The sequence below is a fragment of the Triturus cristatus genome, chromosome 5_2, assembly GCF_964204655.1.
Source record: "Triturus cristatus chromosome 5_2, aTriCri1.1, whole genome shotgun sequence".
Classification (NCBI taxonomy): Eukaryota; Metazoa; Chordata; class Amphibia; order Caudata; family Salamandridae; genus Triturus; species Triturus cristatus.
The window spans coordinates 104,653,645-104,680,365 of NC_140588.1; the positions used below are offsets into that span (position 1 = coordinate 104,653,645).

Sequence of the window (26,721 nt, forward strand, 5' to 3'; positions counted from 1 at the left end):
AGAGTTTACAGTGGTGACGGATGCGTCAGTTCTGGGGTGGGGGGGCCACATGGGAGAGGCGGAGATCAGAGGCCTCCGATAGTAAGTAGTAGTCTGAGCTCCACATCCACCTTCTGGAGCTTCGGGCGATTCGTCTTGCACTAAAAGCATTCCTTCTCTCTGTCCTGGGAAGAGTAATGCAGGTGTTCATGGACAACACCACCCCCATGTGGTACTGCAACAAACCGGACGGGGTGGGGTCGTAGACCCTATGTCAAGAGGCTCTCTGCCTTTGGAGATGGCTGGAACATCAGGGCATATCCCTGGTGGTTCAACACCTGGCAGGTTCTCTGAACGCCAGAGTGGTGCAAGGTCTCTTTCAGCAGTGGAGAGAGCCTTGGTTAGATTTATTCGCCGCTGAAGAGAACACGCAATGTCAGCAGTTCTGTTGGAATTTTCAAGGCGGTACTCGCTAGGCAATCATTTTCGTCGCGAGTGGAGTTGCGATCTTCTCTACGCCTTTCCGCCTAAACCACTTCTGCCCAGAGTGCTGAAGAAGATTAAGAGCGACTGGACACAAGCCATTCTTGTGGCTCCAGATTGGGCACGAAGAGTCTGGTATATCGAGCTGTTACACATGGCCATCGATCCTCCAATCAGACTGCTTCTTCGGGAGGATCTTCTGTCTCAACAGCAGGGAACGGTCCTGTCCAGCCTCTACATCCTTGCGTGGAGATTGAGCAGCGGCAGTTGACAGCTTTCGACCTTTCTCCCGAAGTCTGTGATGTTATCTTGGCAGCCAGGCGTCCCTCCGCTAAAACGGTATACTCCTGCACATGGAACAAATTTGTGGCATGGTGCACAGCAAAGGCTGTGGATCCCCTTTCCACCCCTCTTTCTGAAGTTCTCTTGTTCCTCCTTTCTTTAGCCCAGCAGGGCTCTGCTCTGGACACTCTTAAGGGCTATCTCTCAGCCATTTCAGCCTTTCTTAGGCTTCCTGATCAACCTTCTCTTTTCAAGTCCCCTATTGGAAATAGATTCCTTAAGGGCATTACTCAACTCTTTCCTCCTATTCCTTTCAAAATGCCTCCGTGGGACTTGAACTTGGTTCTGACTTATCTTATGTGCGCTCCCTTTGAGCGGCTACATAATTGTCCTCTCAGACTTTTAACTTTGAAAACTAACTTCTTGGTTATCATCACCTCTGCTTGCAGGGCGAGTGAGTTTCAAGCCCTTTCTTCTAAACCCCCCTTCCTGGCTGTTCATCCGGACAAGGTTGTCCTTTGCACTAGGCCTTCTTTTCTTCCCAAAGTGGTTACTTCTTTCCACATAGGACAGACCATCTTTTTGCCCACCTTCTTTCCGCCTCCAGCGGCTCAATCGTCTGGATCCAAAACATGCGCTTTCCTTCTATCTGCATCACACAAGAAAATTCCGGGTGGATGACCAACTCTTTGTTGGCTACGTGGGCGCCAAGAAATGTCGGGCCGTACAAAAACGGACCATCTTTCGACGGGTCGTTCTTTGTATAAATATCTGCTATTCCTTGGCAAAAAAGGAACCTCCAGTAGGATTGCGTGCCCATTCTACCAGTGCCACGGCAGCTACTGCTGCTTTTGGACGTGGAATCCCCCTTCATGACATCTGCCAGGCAGCTACGTGGGCATCACTGCACACGTTCACAAAACACTAATACCTGGACCACCAAGTCAAGAGACACAGCTTCTTCGACCGTTCGGTTCTCCAGGACTTTCTGGTGTGAACTTGGTTTGCAGACCTACCACCAGGGTCGGTATTGCTGGGGTATCTATTCTAAGGTGAGGAATCCATAGCTAATTGTCTCTTTCAGATAACAAGTTACTTACCTTCGGTAAAGATATATCTGTAAGAGACATAGATTAGTTATAGATTCCTCACCGCCCCACCCATCCTCCCCGTTCTGCGAACTGACGTCTAGAGTAAGGAACTCCCTTTCAGGGCCCTAGTTTTCATGCACCAGTAGTCAGTGTCTTGCATGGCTCTGTGCTTCTGGCGTGGAATGTCGTGTAAAGAACTGACGTCAGCGCGCGAGGGTGGCTTCTAAGTAGATACCGCAATGTAATTCCGGCAACGGCAACGACGAATGTGGAGTCGACCGACACCACCTATCAATGTGCAGGGGTACTGCTGAGGAAAAAAGTCTCTGGATCCTATCTGACGCCTGGGGGTGATTCTAAGGTGAGGAATCCATAACTAATCTATGTCCCTTACAGATATATCGTTACCGACGGTAAGTAACTTGTTCTTCCCTCCCACCTCCCCTTTCAGTGAAATGGTCTATTTTCCCATCTAGAAAGGGCTCCATTCAGACATATGGATACTGGTACCCCTGATCAATTTTTGGGCACCGTATCTGTGGGCAGTGACAGAATCAAGAAAGAAAGTAACTTAAGAACTCACTGATGGTATGTATTAGACTTGAGTTCCATTAGGCCTGAATTACATTGACCGTTGCTTTTTTGATACATGGAGAGGACAATTGCAATAGATTTAGAATAGATGGGGCTGGATTACAAATAACTGTTCCGTATTGATAATGGTGTATTCCATTCTGGCGATGAGCACTAACGAGCACTAAAATTTCCTTCACCTCATTAGGAAAGTTAAGGGGGGCTTATCTGCTCAAGTAATTGCCGATATATGACCATTTGCATGACTTATGCCATTTGGGAAGTTATTCTTTCCCAGAAGACTCCGAGATTAATATTTTCAGTATATTTATTACCTATGTTGAGTAGCTATGCATAACAAAACCCTAAGATTGTTGCTAGATAATCTCTATAGCATTCATTTAAGGTTGACATGTCAGAATGCTCACTGAGAGATATTGATTCATATGAAAAGACTGAAGGTTACTTCTGAATGCAGTGATCCCACATGCCCATCTGTTTAATGCTAAATCATTACTGTCTCAAAGAATTTAATTTGGCACACGTGCACAAAACATTTGACAGCATGTACTGAATGCTTTAATCCATTGTTAAATAGCTATTAGTTTTCAATTCTGGAGAGAAAGACGAAAAGAAGTCAACAAATTAATATTTTTGCTTTTTGGTTATTTCCTGATATGCTTATCCAGGAAGCTGACTCCTGCTTTCCATCAAGCACTGCTATCTTTTTGTCAGATGTCAGCAGACAGTCGTTTGGGATCAGAGGTACTGTCTGAATTTGGTTTTTTACATGTAAAATAAAGTGATTCTAAGCAGTTTATGAAGTTTGAATTAATGTCAGACCATTTAATGTTTGCTGAGTTCAATGTATACAATTTATATTTTGTGCCTAGTATGCTTTCTTTTGTATTATCTTTGTATGTGGTTGTTTAGGTCCTATTTTACTTTTTCATGAATTATCTTCATTTCACTATACGTCAGAATTGAAGTTTTTAGGGAATTATTTGCATTTCACTATACGTCAGAATTTGTTTTTAGAGCTCTTTTTTTTAACTGGGCATCAATACTATTGAAGATTGTATGTTTTTTTCAGGGGGGGTGCAGGGTGCATATAAGATGGCAACCTAATTATATTTTCTTTCGCTACTCAGTCGTATCTAAAAATCTGTGCTGCAAACAAAGTAGAACTTGTTGCAGATGTCCTCAGTGAAGGGAGTTCAAATCTACCATATCTTGTCTACTATGGGGTGCTAAGGCCTTAGCGCATTATCGTGTTGTTACCCTGTCCCATGCTGGGAAGAAGAATTGTTGGATTTGTAGAATAAAGTGCATGCAAACAGTGCCTTTGGAGCCTAGCATCGTGAGGATGGTGGCCTGCTGCTTAGCTCTATGGAGGGGCAGTCTGTGGAGCAGTCAGAAAGTTGAACCATGCAGTGCATTGGTTTGTATCTGATGGAGAATCCTAACCTACGATTGTGGTTCAGAAATGTTTACTGACTGAACAATGATATTGTAATGCCATCACATGCTTTCTACGGAAATGTTTAGTATTCCATTTGAGACTCAGAGATACCAGTAACAATACCACTATAGGTTTGCATCGAGTAGCCAGAGCAGGACGTTTTAGTACAAAGGGCCTTGCCATTACATTTGTGTCAGATTAAACTAATAGACTTTACCCTTCATACTAAAAGTCCACTTTTATCAAGGATGAATCACCTTCATTTGAGGCACATAAAAACAAATCTAGAGAACATTGATCAAATTAAGACAGACAATGTAGGAAGGGCATGTATCACCTATTCTGGCTTAATGAAGAAACTAAAGTGCAGCACTATTGTAAATCCACCTGGGAAGGAGCTTGAGAACATGTACAGGCATAACTGCTTCAGGATTTCCAACTTGCTGACGGACCTGGTTACTGTTGCACTACAAATATAGACTCATTCTGCATTTGCTTCACCTGATAGTCTCCTATCACTTTGAAGTCGTTTCTACATCATGCTGAAGTCTTAGCCAAACAAAGCATTCTATGCATTGCATTCTAGGTGCAGAGGAGTCCACAACTGATCTAGATCATCTGATAGAGACTTCTAGCTTACTTTTGATTTTTCCAGGGGTCAGGCTGGATCTGGAAACGTTTACTGAGAAATAACCCTTGCCCGCGACGTCAGGTGGCTCCATTCGGCTGGCTACATTCAGCTCCGCGTGACGTCGTTGGCGTCGGTTAGGACGTCGCGGTGCCTAATCTGAAAGAAACACGTTAGTTAGATTCCACACCTTAGAATATCCCCAGGTGTCAGGCTGGATCCGGAAAGATTTTTCGTCAGCAATACCCCTTGCGCGTCGCTAGGCGTCGTCTGCGGCTCCGCGTCCGTCGTCGGCGTCGTGCGCCAGAATGACGTCATCGGAGTACTTGGACGCCGTCCTCGCGCGCTGACGTCAGTTCTTCTTTTTTCCGCACCAGACAGCGCCGATCCGGGTAGAGCATACCCCTTTAGTCACTTATTGACTAAAACTTTTTGGACGCTTTTGTCTACTCGACTCGAACTGGTGCCGATAGGATGCCTGGGTTTAAAGCCTGTGACTCCTGTCACCGACTGATGTCGTTGACGGACCACCACCGCCGGTGCCTTTACTGCCTGGGGGCCGACCACGATGCGGAGTCGTGCCTCCACTGCCAGGCCTTGACCTCGAAGGCTAGACGGGAGCGGTCCCGCAAGCTTCTCGAGCTCCGACGCGGCTCCGCGCCGTTCAAGGTCCCGGTCCAGGAGGAGGTCGAAGGACTGGTCGCGGAGCAGCAGCCACCATCACCGCTCGTAGGGTTCCAAGTCTTCGGGTAAGTCGAAGCATGGTAAGAAGTCCAAGAGATGACACCGCTCTTCGGACTCCCCTCGCCGGTCGCGCGACTTGGTCGAGGGTCCGGGTGGTACCACGCCCGTGGCTCCGCCGGAGCCGCGTCCATCCCCATACCCACCGGTCCCTGGGACTGACGCAACTCCGGCGGAGATCAGTGCCTTCCTCTCGGCCATGAGGGGCCTGGCTCCACCGTCGACGCCTGCCGGCGCGCCTTCAGGCCCCGCGGGCTCGACTGGGCGGCCTAGCGAGCCGGCGGCTCCGGCCCCGGCGCCGTCGTCGACTTCGGTATCGATGCCGCAGGTCCCCGTGGGATCCAGGCCTGGATCTCAGTCGGTGCCGGTCGACCTCACGACGCCTCCTCCGCCGGTGCCGACACCGGTTCCACCCCCGGCGCCGTCTCCGGATGACACCATTCCCCGGTTCAGCCCCGGTCCGGGCCCGGCGCCGCTGCAATTTCATCTACCTTCCGGCTCCGATTATTCCCCCTGTTTATCAGGAATCGTATGACGGGGGCGACTGGGAGGTGTCTGAGGACCCTATGGCCATGCAGGCCGACTTATCTCTGGACTGGGCAGATGAGCTGGGGGATGCCAGTGGTGTGGACACCTCCCCGGACACTGGTTTCATCTCTCCTCCGACTGTGGCTTCGGAGGAAGGTGCTGCATTTTCCGTGGTGCTGCGCAAGTCGGCCGAAGCCCTTGGGCTGGAGCTGCCTGCTGTGGCCGTGAGGACTAACCTCCTCACTGAAGTGCTTCAACCGTCAGCAAGCTCCTCGGAGCATCTGCTGCAGTTCAATGAGGCACTAGTGGACGTTCTGAAGGGCACCTGGTCCAAGCCCTCCACAGTACCTCCTGTGGATCGGAACGTGGCCCGGCGCCACCGCCCTGCTCCGGGCGACGCCAGTTTTCTGTCCCAACAACCCACGCCCGAGAGCCTGGTTATCCAGGCGTCTACTTCCCAATCCTCCTTCCCGTCCGCTCCCCCGGATCGTGAATCCAAGAGGGTGGAACAGTTCTGTAAGAAGCTGTTCTCTTCCCTTAGTTTGGGACTGCGGTCCTTGAACACTGCTTGCCTCTTGGACCGTTATTCTCACTCTCTGTGGGATACGGTGGAGGACGTGCTGCCCCAGTGTCCGGAGGAGGCCCGGACGCGGCTCGCCCAGGCTCTTGCCAACGGGCGGGATGCAGCGCGACATGCTATTTGATGTGGACTAGACATTACGGACTCGCTGGGTAGGGCGATGTCTACCACGGTGGCGCTCCGCCACCATGCCTGGCTGCGGTCCACGTCTTTCTCAGGGGATGTCCAGAGCACCCTCATGGATATGCCCTTTGATGGCACTCGCCTTTTTGGCGAAAAGGCGGATAGTGCGCTGGCGTGCTTCAAGGACTCCCGGGCTACGGCCAAGTCCTTGGGCCTCTCGGGGCCACGACTGCAAACTTCCGCTTTTCGTCCATTTTGTGGCCAAGGAAGGGGCCCCCCCTCACGTCCGCCTAGCCACCGGCCGCAGAACCAACCTGCATGCCGACGTGGATTCCGCCGAGGCAGTACCGGGGGTCAACGTGCCGGTCAGTCCACATCAACCCCGACAGCATCCGCCTCAAAGCCCTCCTAGTCCGTGCTTTCAGGCCCATTCCACGCCAGTGGGAGGCAGAGTTCGCCATCACCTGCTCCACTGGCGTTCCATCACGTCGGACAGGTGGGTGCTGCAAATCGTCCGAAGGGGCTACTCCCTCCCCTTCGAGATGACCCCTCCAGTCATGCCACCGCAGTGCCACCGCATGTCGGGGGATCACTTGAATCTTCTACGGGAGGAAGTTGCAGCCCTCTTGGCCAAGGGGGCCGTCGAGCGCGTTCCTGGTCCAGAAGTAGGTTGTGGTTGCTATTCCCACTACTTTCTGGTTCCCAAGAAGGGCAAAGGGGGCCTACGCCCTATCTTGGACCTCAGGAGCGTCAACGCCTTCCTCCGGAAGGAGAGGTTCAAGATGCTTACCCTAGCTCAGGTTCTGGCTGCCCTGGATCCAGGAGTCTGGATGGTAGCGTTGGAATTGCAGGACGCTTATTTTCACATTCCCATCCTGACGGCCCACCGGCGTTACCTGCGGTTCACAGTGGGTCAGTAGCATTTTCAGTTCACGGTGCTCCCCTTCGGCCTCACCAGTGCCCCTCGGGTGTTCACGAAAGTGATGGCGGTGGTCGCAGCTCATCTGCGCAGATCAGGGGTTCCAGTCTTCCCCGACTGGCTGTTGAAAGCGGGCTCGCCCCAGCAAGTCGTCTCCCACCTCCAGACTACGGCCGACCTCCTGCATTTGCTGGGGTTCTCCATCAATGTGCCGAAGTCGCATCTGAGTCCCTCACAGAAGCTCCTCTTCATCGGAGCGGTTCTGGACTCGGCGCAGTTCCAGGCTTATCCTCCGGAATAGCGGGTCCGGGATATTCAGGCTCTGATTCCCATCTTTCAGCCTCTATCCTGGGTTTCAGTCAGGTTGGTGCTGCGGCTTCTGGGTCTGATGGCCTCCTGCATCCTGCTAGTGCATCACGCCAGGTGGTGAATGCGGGCTCTGCAGTGGGACCTGAAGTTTCAGTGGGCCCAGCATCGGGGCAACCTGTCCGACCATGTCCTGATCTCGGAGGGTTATTTATGGGCTACAGCAGAGGGACCCTGAATTTACAAAATGTGTGTAGGAAATATCAGGGAAATATAATCAAAAAAACAACAAAACTATCCTACACCTATATATTTGAATTTTAAGGCTATAAGTCCATATGAATAAAGTAATACCCACAGACTAGGTGTACAAAAATATATATGACAAAGTCATTTAATAAATTTTTTCATTTTTTCTGAAAGACTGTTATTTATCTATTTAACATAAAAAATGAATTACAACATTTAGACAAAATCAATGTGTCAACAACAAAACACCATGTCAACGGAAGTATAAATACAAAACAATAGTGATAAACATCAAAACATCATACAAAACCAACAAAGGTACAAAAAAAGTACATATAAAGCAATACAATTTTTATATAAAAACAGTTCATCATAAAAAGTGCAATCAAGTGTAACCGCCAAGACAAGCGCCTTGTCTTGGCGGTTACACTTGATTGCACTTTTTATGATGAACTGTTTTTATATAAAAATTGTATTGCTTTATATGTACTTTTTTTGTACCTTTGTTGGTTTTGTATGATGTTTTGATGGACTTATAGCCTTAAAATTCAAATATATAGGTGTAGGATAGTTTTGTTGTTTTTTTGATCTGATCTCGGAGGGCACTGCAAAACAGTTGCAGTGGTGGCTCACGGACCGCGATTGGATCAGCGGCAGATCCCTCTCCCTACCCCTCCCGGAGCACGTAGTAGTGACGGATGCGTCCTTCCTGGGATGGGGGGGCCACATGGGGGAGCCGGAGATCAGAGGACTCTGGTCTCCGGCGGAGTCTCGGCTCCATATCAACCTTTTGGAGCTGAGAGCGATCCGACTTGCACTGAAGGCATTCCTTCCCGTTGTCCGGGGAAGTGTGGTGCAGGTGTTCACGGACAACACCACCGCCATGTGGTATTGCGACAAACAGGGCGGGGTGGGGTCGTGGACCATTTGTCAGGACGCTCTGCGCCTCTGGACATGGCTGGAACATCAGGGCATCACCCTGGTGGTTCAACACCTGGCGGGCTCTCTGAACCCCTGCGCGGACGAACTCAGCCGCCGGTGCATGATGGATCACGAATGGCATCTCAACTCGGATGTGGCGCAAGGCCTCTTTCGGCAGTGGGGAGAGCCTTGGTTAGATCTATTCGCCACCGAAGATAACACGCAATGTCAGCAGTTCTGGGCGTTGGAGTTTCCAAGGCGGCACTCGCTCGGGGACGCCTTTCGTCGCGAGTGGAGTTGCGGTCTGTTGTACGCCTTTCCGCTTATACCACTTCTGCCCAGAGTGCTGAAGAAGATCAGGCGCGACCGGGCCCAAGTCATCCTTGTGGCTCCGGATTGAGCAAGAAGGTACTGGTATCCAGAGCTACTCAGTCTGTTGATCGATCCCCCGATCGTCTGCCTCTTCATGAGGACCTTCTGTCGCAGCAGCAGGAGACGGTCCTCCACCTGAACCTGTCCAGTCTCCACCTCCATGCGTGGAGATTGAGCGGCGGCAGTTGATGCCATTTGACTTGCCTCCTGAAGTCTGTAATGTTATTCTGGCAGCCAGGCGTCCCTCCAGAAAATCGGTATACGCCTGCAGGTGGAACAAATTTGTGGCATGGTGCACAGCAAAGGCTGTGGATCCCCTTTCCGCCCCTCTTTGTGAGGTTCTCCTCTTTCTTCTTTCCATGGCCCAGCAGGGCTCTGCTCTGGGCACCCTCAAAGGTTACCTTTCTGCTATCTCTGCTTTCTTACGGCTTCCTGATCAGCCTTCTCTTTACAAATCCCCTGTTGTTTCTCGTTTCTTCAAAGGCATTACTCATATGTTTCCTCATGTCCCCTTCGTAATGCCTCAGTGGGATTTGAACCTAGTCTTGACATTTCTGATGTGCGCTCCCTTTGAGCCTCTTCATAATTGTCCCCTTCGTCTTCTGACTCTTAAGACTGCTTTCCTGGTAGCCATCACCTCGGCTAGACGGGTGAGTGAGCTCCAGGCTCTATCATCTAAGCCTCCTTTTCTTTCTGTCCATCCGGACAAGGTTGTCCTCCGGACTCGTCCTTCCTTTCCACCAAAAGTGGTGACTGCCTTTCACATCGGGCAGTCTGTCACATTGGCCACCTTCGGTAACGATGTATCTGTAAGAAACATTAGTTAGTTAGATTCCTCACCGACCCACCCATCCTCCCCGTTCTGCGAACCGACTTCTAGGGTTAAGGCTATCCCTTTCAGGGCCCTAGATTTTTTGGCACCAGTGTCGGTCTCTTTCATGGCTCTGCGTTCCTGGCACGGAAAGCTATGTACAAGAACTGACGTCAGCGCGCGAGGGCGGCGTCTAAGTACTCTGACGACGTCATTCCGGCGCACGACGCCTAGCGACGCGCAAGGGTTATTGATGACGAAAAATCTTTCCGGATGCAGCCTGACGCCTGGGGATATTCTAAGGTGAGGAATCTAACTAACTAATGTTTCTTACAGATACATCGTTATCGAAGGTAAGTAACTTGTTCTATAGGCGCCACCCAGGCATGCGGACGTTAGTTCTTTTCTTTTCTCGCCAGTTAAGCGCCGATCCAGGAAAAGCTACCCCTCTGCAGCTTTTTGACAGGCTTTTTAACACACCACACAAAGCCTGGCATTGGTTAGACTCCGGAGCAGGACATGAAGGGCGCAATCCCTCCTCAGATATGGCACAGACGACCAGAGAAAAGAGCAAGACTACGATTCGGGCGCCTTCCTCGATGGAGGTCAGATCGGAAAGACGCAAAGTACTGCAAGTAGTTGTGGAGCTTAGCCAAGATGGCTCTAGCCCTAGATCAAGCAGGAGTGGGCAAGAAGTGGATAGATCGGAAGGATCACTGGCTACCAGTGCCAATGAGGATTCAGAATCTGAATTGCCACAGATCACACCCCAGATGGCGGGCGATACTGCGTAAAGGGGACGAGATGAGAGATTGAAGCAATCGTATATACCGCTGGCATGCCGGCCCGAGACTGAGGGAGGAAATACTGAGGATATAACTCCTAATGGAAAGGACGGAGATATGCAGTATGCGAGCCGGGGCTGAAGATTGAATTATAAGTTTTGGAGGTATGGCCTTGCGGTACTCCGGGACCTGGTGGGTAAGCTGCATAACCCCAAAACCACAAGGAGATTTTCTTGTAACTTTGTTTGCGTTTGGATGGGAGGGAGAGTTGGGGTTCTTTTTCAAATAAGGGTTTGTTTTTAGGTGCCAGGCGTGTCAAAGTTAAGGTTGCTAATAGTGATTATAGATTTTAAATGTATATCATGGAATGTGCGAGATGCACACTATGTCAAGGTGCCACAGAATACATGCGTTCTTAGTGAGGAGGGGGGTGCAAATCACTTGACTACTGGAGACCCATATAATAGCGAAAGAAGGATTTGCGCTCCAGTGTAGATGGAGGGGCCAAGTGTATTACACAAACTATTCAACTTTTGCCGGTGCGGGGGTCCTGATCTGGATACATTTCAGTGCACTGGGCAAATAATTGACCCAGGTGGGAGGTATATCGTACTGTCAGGAAGGTTCAATGGAAAGGATGTAACCTTGGGTATTATTTATGGCCCAAACACAGACCAAACCTCATTTTTGACTCACTTTTCCAGAACGTTGTCTCCAGCGCTAACGGGCTCGATAATTTTTTTTGGGGGGGACTTTAATTGCATTACAGATGTGGAGTTTGATTGTTCCCATCCTCCTCTCCCATACTCTCTCATGCCTAAAATAGCAGAAGCACGAAGGCACTGGCAGCAGTGATGGGGATTAGTTGACACCTGGAGGACGCAGTACCCAGGGGACAGAGATTATTCATTTTTTTCAGCGTTGCACGAATTACATGTCAGATTAGATTCCATACTGTGTTCCCCTGATATACATGAATGTGCACAGACCAGCGAATACCTAGCCAGAACAATCTCGGATCATAACGAGTTATTGCTGGGATTGGTATGGTCCCAAGAGAGGCCCAAAATCCCGACCTGTCTCCTTAGGTCTGAAGCCCTGGAGGACCAAGTCTTCCAAGCGACAATGTGCACTGCTATCGAACAATATTTTGGAGAAAATGCCGGCACAGCGATGAATAAGCTAATACAGTGGGAGGTCTTTAAGGCTGTAATACGAGGGCATTGCATCTCGGAGGCGGTGGGAATATGGAAGGTGCTTCTGAGGGACACCCTAGCAGCTGAGCAGAGACTTTGAGACTTGGAGAGAGAAAGACCTAAAAGGAGAGATAAGCAGGAGAAGCTCCTGACTGCCGAAGAAGCGGTAGCTGAACAGGTAGAGAGGCTGCACTGCTTCGACTACAAAAATTATATGGTTCGAGCTGGCTAATCCGGCTAGGAGAGGTTCGATATACTAGAGCTGAAGGGGCAGGATGGAGAAATTCACCACCGACAACAAGATATTCATAACATATTTCTGGATTATTATACAAACATATGAAAGTAGGATGTCCCCTACAAACGAAGAACTCGACGAATTCATAGGTGAAATTGAATTGCCGGTAGTGCCGGAAGAAGTAGCAGAGACCCTGGGAAAAGATATAGAACTGGGTGAGGTAAGGGGGCCATCAAGGCCATGGCCAAGACTAAGCTGCCAGGGACAGACGGACTCCCTGTGGAGTTCTACTCTGCATATATTGAACTGTTTGGTCCTAGACTTGTAGAAGTATATAACCAAGCGAAGCAGGAGTGAAAGCTCCCTGGTTCAACAAGAGAAGCGGTAATTATTCCACTACTGAAACCAGGGAAACCAGCCTATGACAGAGCTGCAGAGACAGGAAGACTGATCTCCGATGCCTGCCGAGTATAGAGGGGAACACGACAGGGGTGCCCGCTATCACCCCTGCTGTTTGCTTTGGCCATGGAACCGCTGGCGGCCATGGCTAGAACAGGGACCCATTATCGAGGCCTAGAAGTAACAGGGCAAACACATCACATTGCATTATATGCAGATGACTTGCTGCTGTTCTTGACAGATGCATGAGAAGCCCTTCGGGGGGCTAAAGAATTCCTACAAAGACTGGAGAGAGTGGGAGAACTGGTGCTTTACATATCTGGGAACTCCGATATACCACACCCAAGGAGACCTACTGTAGGAAGAGCCTTGAGGGGAGTGAAAGCTAGCTTCGATTTCTGGGGCACCCTCCCTATATCAGTAGCCAGCAGAGTCATCCTATTGAAGATTGTGACTCTGCCAAGGCTCCTATATTACTTTGGAGTGCTACCAGTTTGAATGCCGGCGCGAATGTTTACTCAACTAAAGATGCTGATGACGGCGTTCCTATGGGGAACGAGTAGGTGAAGGGTAGCACTCTCCACACTCATGAGGCCAAGAGTAGAGGGAGGACTGGCGGTACATGATTTTGAGTGCTATTATCTTGCAACGCAATTACAGTGGCTTACGAAGTGGGAGGCAAGCAGAATAAGAGGGACAGTAGTGCAGGAGGACGTGCGCCAAGCCTGAGGCTATTGTTGCGAGTGCTGTTAAGACTCCCCATACAAGACCGAGAAATGACCACAGAACTGAAAACAGCTCGAAAGTGTTGGAACAGGAGCTTCCGAATATCCAAGACTAAGTACCCCTATGCCCCGGAGATCTCATTGAGTATTTGCGAAGCACTACCTCATGAAGGGGACTGGCGCAGACTGGAGACCTGTGGAGAGTTTGGGGTGTCCACAATGGGAGACATATATGATGAAGGCAACCCGATCCCATTTAACGACTTTAGATAGAGTTATGACATACCTGGAGGGGATTTCTTGTTACACACTGCCCTCACAGCAGCGATACAAAAACGCTGGAAGGAGGGACTCACAGAACCACAGACGTCAGTGGGATACCAGTATGCAGTGACTGCAGCGGGAACCTTTAAGGCGGTCACCTGTCTCTACTGGCAACTCACACAGGAGACGCTCCCTCCTCTGAGAAAATTGCATCAGAAATGGTAGGAAGATTTAGGGGAGGCAATAGCTGAGAAAGCATGGGGAGAATTACTGGAGAGGGCATGGAAAAGCACCAGGAATGCTAGATTGCAATTGGTAATTTTGTACGTGTTGCACAGAGCCTATCTCACACCAGGCAAAATCAATAAACACACAACCAGTCCTTACTAAGCAACTGAGGGTGGTAGAGGACTTAAACTGATTGCACAACGTGCCACTCTGCATTAGACATGTAATTGTAATTTCGTTGAATGTGTGACGGAATATCAGCATCTAGAAACACTGTCATAATTTGTTACAGAACTACTTGAATGTATGCTCAAAAGCCTAATAAAAATCTGTTTTAAAAAAAAAAACACACTTGCCTATGATTACACATCCCGGTTTGCCATATTGTTGATTAGCCCATGTGTTGCAATACTGTTGGCAAATTATATGCATGTAGAAGTGCCTTCCAATAGTCCATCATACATTGGAGTCTTATTCCGTTTTAGGGAGCTAGGTGGTCACTTGATGCATATTTTCCATGAATGTCTTAAGACTGGCCATGTTTCTTGAAAAATGTGTTCACAGATTGTTGAAATGCAGCAGAGACGTTCATAAATCAAAAAACCATCACTTTTGTCTTTAAGTAACACATGCAGTGGTAAACAAAGCCTTTGATTCTAGATTTGTTGACACGCTCCAAGTTGCACAGTTAACATAAGCATTCTTCCCCAACTTCTTCAGGCGCAAAAAATAATAGGGATACACCTCCCTGGGAACAAAAGAAAGAATGTCTGTGATAACAGCCCTTAATTGGCTGGAGTGCGCTTACCAAAATTATTCCAAAAGCCCAGCAAGAAAATAATTAGGTACACATGCACACAATGTTTGGGCATCCACCAATGCTTAGCACCTCTGTACAGGTGTAAGAGCGCTGGGACTTACAGTGTAAGTAATCTCTTAGTCGAGTAGTTAAAGATTTTTTCCCCATTGGTCGTATGGACCTTTGTTGGTTGGCATGAAACATTGAAAGGGAGAAGATATCAACAATACATTTTAATACCGTGAAGCCAGTGTGACTCCACAAGAAGGGCCAGGAGTCGCTAAATATAGTTCAAGGATTTTATTTTGGATTACCAATCAATCCAGTATATATTCAAACCAGAAGTAAGTTCAGTAAATGCAGCAATACAATAGGTTAGCTGAAATATCTCAGTTGGTTGAGGCGCATTAGAATGAAATGCCCAATTGTGATAGCCACAACAATAGATTAAAGCACATATGTGTTCCATAAAGAAACTTCCATTCTCTCTTCTATACATAAATCAAATATAGAATCATCTATCAGTGGTCTCTAATTCGGAAATATAGAAGGTGTCTGCATGATCAGACTTCAGTAGAAGTCTTGGGGAAGGAAATAAGTGTTTAGTGTTAGACCTGGCACCTTGGCGTGAGTCTCCCTTCCACTTTTTGTCGCTGTGCCTCATTTGTGTTTATGGTGTTGGCCGCTCAGAGCACTGTGCCACTGCCAACCAGTGCCACAGTGCAAGTGCTCCCTATTTAAAATGTATATGTTGGTTGGATTCCATGATTGGCTTATTTGGTTTACTGTCAGACCCCAGTAAAGTGCACCAGGAGTGCCAGGGCTTGTAAATACAAATGCTGCTGGTGGGCTTGCAGCACTGGTTGTGCCACCCACAGAAGCGGCCTGGTAAAATGTATCTAGGGTCTGCCATTGCAGAACCTGCGTGCAGTCAGGTACTGTCATGCTGACTGGGTAAGTGCACACACTTGCCAGTCCCTAAACCTTCCCTTAACTTCATATCAGTCACCCCTATGGTAGGCCCTAGGGCAGGGTGCATTGTAAGCATAAGGTAGGACAAGCCCTGATGTGTGTGGCATGTCCTAATAGTGAATTACAGCCATTTTCGTTTTTCACTATTGCAAGGCTACCTGTTCTCCATAGGCCAGAATGGGCTGTTAGAATTGTTACATTCTATGATCCTAACAGACCCAGGGAACATGGTAGAAATTCGAGTTTAGTATGCCTGAACTCAGAATAATAAAATACATCTTTTCGTAAAGTTTATCTTAATATTCCGTGTTTGCAAATACCACTTTTAGAAAGTTGGTATTTGCTTGCTTGACCATTTCAGCCCGCCTCTGCTGTGATGTGTATCTGCCTGTCTGGTTGTGTGAGTGACAGGGCTGGGGAAACCCAAAGGGGCAGGGCTAGGCAGCCTGGTGGTGAATAGGAAGATTGGCAGTCAGATGGGTGGGAGGAGTACACCTGGGCTCTGAATAGGGTTGTGCTCTGCTACCACAATGCTGGCTCCACCTCCTGCGGAGCGGCTGATGTCTCTGCCCTGCACCCTGAATAGAAAGGCAGAGTCATGTCAACACAGTGCTCAAGAACTGGTTTGGACTGGGCAAAGGCCCCTAAACCCCAGAGGAACAAAGGAATTATGGGTATAAGTATTGGGACCCTGCTCCCAAGAAATTAAATCAGATCCTGCTGAAACAAGAAGAACCTCTGCCAGAAGAGAAGGAACTGGGAAAGCTGTAGGAGGAGTAACTGTCCCTGACCTGGGGGATTGGCCTGCAGTGGTTGCTTTGCTGCTGAAGGAGAGGAAAAAAGACTACAAAGACTTTTATTTCAACTTGTGCTTAAAGATCTCCAAGGGCTTGAACTGAGCTTGCACCCTGAACGAAGTCCGAGGACCAGTGGACTTCATCCCCAGCTCCCCAGAGTCTTTTGGAAGTGCCTGCTGCTGTTGTTGGGCCTTCTGAGGGACTGCGTGCCGCAAGGAGCTGGAAGCACGACGCAAGGGAGAGAAGCGTGCTGCCGTCGGAGCCGCTGTCGTCGCATCTCGCAGAGAGTGTCGCCGCTGCAGCATCGCATCGAGCGGAAGCGTCTCGCAACGTCGGAGGAGAGTGCCGCTGCCAAGGCTGCTGTCGTCGCATCTCGTCAAGGGTGACGCCGCTGTAGCTGACGCATCGAGTCGAGTCTTCTCGCAACATCGGAGAAGCGTAACGCATCTGAAAGATCCCGTCTTTATTTCTTTTGCACCAAGAACTTCAACGCATCTGCATCGCTGCAACACTTTCGTTGCCCTGCGTGTCGCATCTAAGGTACATTGACTTAAAGTGTCGCATTTAAGAACTTAAGAGAAACTAAGCAATCTTCTACCAACTAAGCAACCGTATTGTGTATTTTTAAACGTTTAATGGTCTTGTGATAATCCTATATAAAGATTCCTTATTTTTTAATATAACTACCTGTGTGGTGTCCATTTGTAGTGTTGTCACTTGGTTACGGTATGTGTTCACAAATGCTTAACCTATAACGCTCTGAGAGAAGCCTTGTCTGCTCGCGCCAAACTACCTAGAGGGTGAGCAAGGGGTTGTTTTAGTAGTGTAACCCCTCTTCCTGACTAGAGGAAAGGTTCCCTGCTTGTCACAAGTATCTACCTGTGCCAACCAGAGAACCCGGATTCTAACATTTAGCATAAAGCTTAGCTCTTGCAAGAATAGTGCAAGCAGAGAGGTCTGTACCTCTCAATGTCTAAAGAGAATCTCTGCGTGCTCCAATTGTGGGAACACCATTTTAAAAGTAACAGGAGATGCAGAAACATTCTCATCTACTTTCACACCACCAGGGACCAACCAAATAATTAGTTGAGTGCATCTTAAACATTGCTTCAGTTTCCCATCGCATCGAACTGGGACTGTAGTTCTCAACTTTTTTTTTTTTTTTTTAAAACCTTTATTCTTTTAAGTCAGGGACACAGCTATTCAGCCGACAACCCGGAGGTACGGCAGCTCTAGAAACACAACACAAGCGAGCGTCCACATTTCACTGATAGGAGAATCAAAAGGTTCTGTTTTAAATAAACACAAACCCAAACCTAAACACAAGCAAGGCGATAAGTACTTAAAGCACAAAAAGGGTTCCCACCAGGGGGAGCGAGCCCCATTTCGTCCATCAGACACAGGTCTATAGTAAGGGAAAGGAGGGGAAGGCAGAGACTCAAGAAGACAAACACATATCAGCAAAGAATACAAAGCCGGAAAGAATGCTAAGGGGAGAGCTGCTCCTCAGGCGGGTCCGGGTCTGGGGGCAGGCATATGCCCCCTCTGTACTGGTTCCATCGCCCCCATACAGTGTGCCATTTCCGGGGGCGCCCTCGAGCACAATACACTGTCTTCTCCCTAAACATGCTCCAATCCATGTTTTCCATCCACGCTGTTAATGTAGGAGGCCTAGTAGAGCCCCACAGGCGAGCGATGTCGCGCTTAGCTACCATGTTCCCTAGGGTCACCCACTGAGTCTGTGCCGCGTCGTGGTCAGTAGGACCCCAAACATTAAGGAGACAACACCGGGCCTCCGGCTGCATGACGATGCCCGTCACCTCCCCCATCACATCGTGTATTCGCTTCCAAAACTCCATGATCGCACCGCATTCCCAAATAATATGTAGGAAGGTGCCCACCATACCACAGCCTCTCTTACATAAGCCCTCCTCAGAGAAACCCATATGGACAAGCCTAGGCCCTGTCACGTAAACTCTATGGAGTATTTTAAGCTGCACCAGCCGCAGGCGCGCAGGGATCGCGACCTCTTTGGGAGAAGAAACTGCATACTGCCAATCCTCATCATCTAATTCGAGGCTATCCCTAGTCCATTGATCGCGCAACCCTAGAAGAAGATCTGCCCGAACATTAATTAGTTTCTTATAAATGAGAGAGATCGTACTCTCTGGCATATGGCCATCCAGGATCCGGTCCTCTAACGGAGAGGACTCAGGCACCTTCTCCCCCTCTACAAGGACTGACCGCAAGGCGTGACACACTTGAGCGTATCGGAAGAACTCCGTGCTCCCTAGCTCATATTCCTTCTGCAGCTCCTCGAATGACTTTACCCTACCCTTAACCAAAAGGTCTCCAACCCTGGATATACCGATCAGGTCCCATTTCTCAAACCCTTTCGTATGCCAAAGCTTTCCCAGAATATCGGAGTCAAACAACCGGGTGGCAAGGGTAAGCTTACCCTTCCAGCCCAGTGAATCTGTCTCCACCTTCCACACATGCACGGCCACACTGGTGGGCCCCGTAAGGGTTAAGTCCAACGACTTCGAGTACAACGCTCTGTGGTAATTACCCCCACGCAGCAACCACCGGTCCATGGCATAGCCGGGGCTCAGCGCCGGACCATAGACACCATGGTTAATCGCGCTCAACTGAGTGGCCCAATAGTAACGTCGAATGTCTGGAAGCGCGATACCCCCGTCATACCACGGAAGCGTCAACTTAGCAATCGCTATGCGCGGTCGCCCTTCCCACAATAGCGCGCGCTGGAGGCTTTCGACCTCACGGAAATAACTGGCCGGGACCAAGTCAAGGGTATTCTGCAAGGCATAGAGGAAACGGGGAAGAGACATCATTTTAAACAGGGCGGCGCGGCCAAGGAGGGAAAGCGGCAACCGCCGCCAGCCCGCCACGTCCCGCCGCAAACGTGCCAAGGGAGGGAGCAAGTTTTTCTCGTACCGTAAAATGGGGTCAGTGGAAATATAGATCCCTAAATACAAAAAGCCCTACCGGGCGATCTGGATCGAGCAGTGTCGCGGGACAGGCGGGACATCACCACACAGGACATACAAGTATGACTTTCCCCAATTAATAACAAGACCAGAGTTCCTACCGAAAGAAGTCAAGACGTCACAAACCACTATGAGAGATTTCTTAGGCGAGGTGAGGTATAGCAGAATATCGTCGGCGTAAAGCGAAATACGGTCCTTGTGGTCAGGCGACCAACGAATCCCACGTATATCCGGGTGCCATCGTATCCACGCCGCCAGCGGTTCAAGAGCAAGGGCGAACAACAACGGCGACAGGGAACAGCCCTGCCGGGTGCCCCTCCCGACCTCGAACGGTGTCGACGCCCGCCCGTTCACCACGACGCTTGCAAGGGGCCCCTCATAAAGCAACCTCACCCAGCCTACGAAGCCAGGCCCGAAGCCGAACTTAGCTAGCACAGCCCACAGGTATGCCCACTCCACCGTATCGAAAGCCATCGTGGCATCGAGGGCCGCCACAATGGCTGGCTCGCGCATCGTGCCCGTCCTAGCAATCACTCCATGAAGGCGTCTAAGATTCAGTGCAGTGTTATGGTGTGGGATAAAGCCCGACTGGTCCGGGTGGATCAAATCTCCAAGCACCCGGACCAGGCGGTTAGCAAGGATCTTGGCAAGGATTTTCGGCTCGGCGTTGAGGAGTGATATCGGCCGATAGGAACCACACTTATCCCGGGGCTTACCTTCTTTATGTATTACCACAATCGTCGCCAGTCGTTGATCGAGCGGAAGAAACCCATTCACCCGCGCCTCCACGAACATGGCGCGCAGGTGAGGAGCCAACTTATCCGGACGAAGCTTATACAACTCAATCGGCAAACCATTTGGGCCCGAGGCCTTACCCGAGCGCAACGCACGGATAGCACACGCCACTTCGTCAACAGTTATATCTCCATCGAGGTCGTCCCTATCTATGGCAGAAAGGCAGGGCAGAGCAATATCACGCAGAAGGTCGCACGAGTCCTCAGTCGGCCTATCCGAAACCGAGGTGTATACCGTATGAAAATAGTCCGAGAAACACTGAACTATACCGTCGGGGTCCGTGACAACCTCTCCCCCATCCATCGACAACTCCGGCACAACTCGATTAACACGCTCTTTTTTATCCAACCACGCCAACAGTTTCCCGGCCTTATCACCGACATCGTACAATCGACCCTGCTGCTCCCTATTGAGGGTCTTGGCAGCGTTCGTCACCAGATCCCTGTACTCCAATTGCTTCAAGCTCAAATTATGCAGTGTGGCCGCTGCAACCTCCTCCTCCAAGGCCACTTCTAAAGCCGCAATCTCGTCCTCAACTTGTGTCACCTCGGCGTCTCTCCGCCGCTTGGCGGCCACTACCAAGGAAAGGGCCTCCCCTCTCAATACGGTCTTAAAAGCTTCCCACAAGGACACCGCAGATTCAACTGAACCCTGATTATCTTGAAAATAGTGATCAACTGCCTTCAGCAACGCACTGCGCAGCTTGGGGTCACAAAAGTACCAGGGGTTAATGGGAGCCACCCTGCCCCCCCACTACCCGGCCAATATCCAGACGGGCCCACACTGGCGAGTGATCGGATATCCCCCGTGCCATGTGCCTAGCCTCAGATACCAATGAGGCGTGCGCGGCCAGAGTGAGCAAGTAATCAATCCGAGAGAGACTACCGTGGGCCCCGGAGTGAAAGGTATATTGTCTCTGAGTGGGGTGCCGTAGCCTCCAACAGTCTACCAGGCCAAAAGTATCTATAAAGTCTGGAAGCCACTTCTGAGCCCCCCCCGGTGTCCCTGGGCGGGTACCTATCGAGCAATCCAGAGCCAACCGCATTGAAGTCTCCTCCCACCACCAGCATCCCTTCAGGGAGTTCCAACAAGGCCTTGCCCAGATCAGCAAACGTGGAGGCCTGCAGGGCAGGAGGGACATAAACAGAAACCAATACCAATGTTCTGCCCTCCCACCTCCCCGCCACAGCCACAAAGCGCCCCCTATCATCAGCGATGGTGGAGTCAACCTCAAATGGTAGGGAAGCTCTAACAAGTATGCCCGCACCCCTGGAGCCCGAGGAGAACCCCGAGTGAGCAATGAATTTATAACCCTTTCTATTAAGTGCATAACACGTATTCCCTATAAGGTGGGTCTCCTGCAAGAGGACCACATCTGGCGAGGTCCGTTTCAAGAATTGTAGGACTATCCCCCGTTTAATACGATCCCCTAAGCAATTAACATTCCAGCTAATTATGTTTAAGCCCCTATCCCCCATCCCCAAACACAAAGAGACCTCCACCCCCCCCGGAGAACCACAATCGGACAATACTGACAACAATTACTACGCCTTGCAAGAAACCCCCCCCCCCCCCAACAACAACCCCAACATCCCAAATACCCCCCCCCCTCCCTGCACCCCCTGCGTCAGCTTGCAAAGCCCCCCCAACTTGCAGTGTGCCTGTCGCCCTATCAAAAACAAATCTAAAAAAAGTACCCCAAGGGAGGAAAGAGCTCCTATCTTCCCACCGCCTCCCTCCCATTACTGCAGTAGGGTGCTAGTCACTGTCTGGGGCTGAGTCAAAACAGACCGGCACCGGAGGTATCACTCCTGTCCATCCCGGTCGCCTTCCGCTCCAACCACGCGGTCCCCGCCGGGCTGTCGCCGAGGGAGCGCATCCAACCTGTCCCCTGCCATGTCCGGCGATTCGAAGAAGAAAGTCCGGTCCTCATAGACCACACGTAGCCTGGCGGGGAAAAGCATGGCATATTTCAGGTCCATCTCCCTAAGCCGCCTCTTCACCCCCAGGAAACTCTGCCTTTGCTTCTGCACCATCTGGGTGAAGTCAGGATAAAAGCTCACAGAGGCATTCTGAAAAGGCACCGGGCCTGTCACCCTCGATGCTTGCAGGATAGCGTCTCGGTCTCGAAAATTAAAGATCCGGGCGACAATCGGCCGCGGGGGGGCTCCCACCTTAGGCCTGCCGCCAGGCACTCGGTGAGCCCGCTCAACCGCAAAAAACTTGCCGAGGCCCTTAGGCGCAAGATGGTTCACCACCAAGTCCTCGACGAGTAGATCCACGGAGAGCTCCTCCGAAGTTTCCGGGACCCCAATAAGGCGCACATTGTTGCGCCGGGCCCGACCTTCAAAGTCTTCGAGCCGGCAGGCGGAGAGGTCATTCGCGGTCCGTAGCTTGCGAACCTCAGCCTGGAGTTCCGAGACATCATCCGCGAGGCCAGTAGTCTTGAGATCCAGGGACTTGACCCGCTCATTGGTTTTGCCCAGGTCCGCGCGAATCAAGTTGACATCAACCAAAATCATGTCCACCTTGTGCGCCAGGGTCTCGAACTGTCGCCCAATCGATGATTGCATCCCCTCAATCGCCCCCTTGATATCCTGCAATGATAACTCCGAGGCTGGGGACGGATCGGCCTTCTGTGCTTCCAGCGACTGTCCCGATCCACCAGGCGACCCCTTCTGCTGGGCATAGCGATCCATATTGTTGGATTGGGTATAGCCTTCCCTGCCTGGTAGTCTTAGACTTCGGCTTGTCTACCTCCGATTTGGCCGACATCTCGAACAGCAGGGCGGTCAGTTGCAAAAAGACGTCCCTCACTCAGCCAGAGGAAACAGGGTCAAACAGGACTTCAACAGCCAGCCAGGGTCGAGCGGAGGTCTTCCAGATAACAGGGGATCGTCATGAAGCACTCCCGGGCCAGAGCAAGCAAAGGGCGAGAAAGCGAAAGTGAAAGTGCAGCGGCACCCGTCCGCCAGTTCACACCTCCCAGGGCCGCTGTTGTTCAATTAGTGGCCGGGCATCCTGCCAACGCGAGCCCCTGGCATCCTTCGGAGGTAGGCCGCAATCGTCCGCCATGCACAACTTCGGTTCCCGGTGGGCGATCTGAGCCCGGACAACGTCAATCGCCCCAGCTGTGACTCATCTGCAGGATTCCGTGCATGAAAATCAGGATTTAGGACAGGATGATTGCAGGAGGGCGCGAGGGTCGCGGGAGCTCAAGGCTCACGCGGCCATCTTGGTCAAGCGCTAGGCTCCTCCTCCTCAGTTCTCAACTTTTAACATCTTTTCGTCCTGGTACATGATGAACAGAAGGCCTCTTTCGACCATTAATTCTGCAAGTTCACTGCCAAGGTCTTTCCTCCAGGCATCTCTAGCAGCAATTTAATACAAATAATAAGCCTTTCTATAACTAAAGAAAATCATGATAATAAACCTGCAAAGAAAGAGAGAGCATGCTTGCAAAATGCATTTCATCTGAGGCCTATAGTCATGCTAATTTATCTGAGCATTTAATGTGCACTTCGAATACATATGGCGTAGCTTGAAAAATAAATGTAAAACATCAATAAAAGAGTACATGATTATATATGCAAATATAACTTTAAGTGTGAAATGTGAATAAAGAATACATGCTTCCATGTTTCAACTGAACATTAATGTATATGTGTAAAAATCTCTAATCTCTGCAATAGTTTCAGTCCATTAATATGTTTAAATGTGTCGCACATTAATGAAGGCACCCAGTGAGTATAATGTCAGATATAGGTATATAATTGCATAAATGTAATGTATAAGGGTGGAGCCTAAATTGCTCTGCGCCACAGTTTTACTTCGGGTTCCTCTGTCAAAATTTGTGACCCAGAACTGCAGTTTAACTCTGGTTGGGGAAATGTCGTACAGCAGTGGCGCTCTGTAAGCAGCAATCCTAATGTTCTTTCCATCTACTTCTTGCATGTGTCCTAGAGATTTGGGAGTATCATGATACTAATATCATGAGTTTTTGATACCTAACTCCTCTTTAGTTTGATTGCATGAGCGATGAACATTGGTGAGATTCCTGGTGCCATATTAAAATACCAGCTTATGTACAGTTTAATATTTTTTGTGCTGAAACTCATGAATGCTCTCTTGGATTTTCAGGTTTCCCGTATAGCAGACAGTGAGCAGGGTGTCATGTTGATGCTGGGACGGTGCTTACCACACATAGTTCCAAATGTACTGCTTGCAAAGCGGGAGGTGAGTGGAAATGCAACTCTCCCATGCCCATTGCTACCATTGGTACATTCAGTTTCATTTCAAAGTGTACTTTATGTTTGTGAAAGTCAGTTTCTTGCAATCATATTCTTACTTTTGTGCATGCATCTCTGCTCCTAGAGAATGGTTTCCCACCTCTGTCAGGTGAGTCCAAATTTGACTGCATGCTATACTCATCCCCATCCTTTGCTTCAAGCATCCGCATTATGCTAAACTAACTTACTGTAGGTCCATTAGGCCCCTCAACATAGGCTTTTCTCACTAGAAATATAACTTCATTCATTCTAGAGTGCACTCACACTGTTCTTGAACCCAAAGAACAAATTACTCAAAACTCATTTATAATAGCTGGAACACTGTGCTATAGATAGGATTTTGTTAATTCTTCATACATAAGACATTTGGCATTTTATCATATGATACATAAAAGAAAGATAAAACATTTCAATTTAGTTCTGCCATGGTGTGAGCAGATTTGCACTAAAACACATTTGTGAGTGCTTTTATATAGTACATTTTTCTTTTGTTTAAAGCACTAACACAATTGGGATGAGACATCCAACTAGACATTGAACACTGGCTGTTTCAGTTCAACAATCTTTTCAAGACCTACAGTATTCTAGATTGATAGTGTGCATTTGTTACAGTATTATGAAATCTTGTTCACAAAAAAACTTGTAAAGTCAGAAAATTAGCACTGATCCCACAGAAAGCATCAGCGTATATTCTTAAAAATAAATGTTTTCTGCTGCATAGAAATTATTTTGTGCCTGCTTAATGTAGATTTTATGACTGAAATATTTGTCATGAGGTCCCTTAAGAAATATGTTCCTCCATTATGGACTTTTCACTGATATTCAGAAACATTGAACTTGTTTGCCGATGTGCAGGATCCCAGAACCCTTTGCAAGACCAACATTTATGGGGATTTGGACATATGAGTTTCTTAACAAAATACCCCAATTTTTAACAAAAATGTTGCAACTCAACCTTATGGTACACTTTAAAGGAAACAACTTTTGAAACTCATTTGATTTTAACAGCACACATGAAGGGAAGTAATGAAATAAGTAGCAGGGACCCCAACGTTTGCAGGCTGGCTTTCCATCCTGAATGGCACTGTTTTGGCAGCTGAGAGGCATTTGTTTTCCACTCTTTGGATCACATAAACAGGGACCTGGACTTTTTTCACATTTTTCACCATCTCTACCAGACTTTGATAAAAATGGCCATCCCTTACCATCTCTTGGTGAGGGCTTGGATTTTGTTTGTTTGTTTACTACTGGATGATACAGTTTTTACCGTTTGTGAAGCGCCTTCATCTGGGAAAAAATAAATTTGTAAAACATCCACATACCCTTTGTTTTTAAGCCTACATGACAATCAACTGACGAAAGAATGTTATGTGGTAGAAAATGTTAAATATGTCAATAAAATATAGAGAATGTAACCAGCGTAGAGGTAGGGAACATTCCAGAAGGTCTTCCTCAAAGATTCCTGTGGGTTTACAGCCTTCTGAAAACACTTGGTGTGAGTTCAGTGCCTCCTCAGGCCATCTTTGACTGTACTCCACAAAAGGACTCATGAATACAGAGGCATGATAAACACCTCTGCTCCCATTTCCACTCTCCAAGATATAGAAAAACACATAGACCTCTAACATCTCCATATCTGACAGCCATCAAGAATATCAAAATTGAACTGGGCTTCAACTTTTACTTAAAGGAAAATAAATATGTTTAATTTCTATGTGCTTCCTTCAAGGAAGCAGATGACATCAAAAGATATTCTTCCAGCACCTACTCTTGAAAAACCTTTTCCTAGGAAGAGAACTAGAACTCTGATAGATGTCAACTCTTTACAGAGACCGTGTGCTAGACTTGTGCATTCTAATCTTGCATACAAAGCCTCATATTCTAGGACAAGAGAGGCAACTGTAGAGTCATTAAAAAGTCTATACTCCTGGCTTCTCTGGCCAGATTTCCTTTAATGATCTAGAAGTTGGTTGAATCACCAATTTTATGGAAGTTCAACATGTCTTCCGATATTTCAAAGGCCAGGCCATTGGTAGTATTAGAAACTTTGAAACACCTAGAATCTTGAAGACCTCTAATACCTTTATAAATTGTGTTCGCTTTCGCTACAGTGAAGGTAGTAACACCACCCCCCCCCCCAAAAGAAATATAAAAACCAGAACTCAAAACTCTGTTTTT

At 48.8% G+C, this 26,721-nt stretch overlaps 1 protein-coding gene across 7 annotated transcripts in view; it reads left to right on the top strand.

The window, feature by feature from the left end:
* The window catches only part of RELCH (RAB11 binding and LisH domain, coiled-coil and HEAT repeat containing), a 760,620-nt gene that overhangs the window by 276,276 nt on the left and 457,623 nt on the right, over nt 1-26,721 (top strand). For all 7 annotated transcript variants that reach the window (XM_085606887.1, XM_085606888.1, XM_085606890.1 and 4 more), the window contains 2 exons: nt 3,098-3,173; nt 24,395-24,490. In XM_085606887.1, the coding sequence (XP_085463013.1) occupies nt 3,098-3,173; nt 24,395-24,490 (172 nt within the window). The remainder of the gene's footprint in view (nt 1-3,097; nt 3,174-24,394; nt 24,491-26,721) is intronic.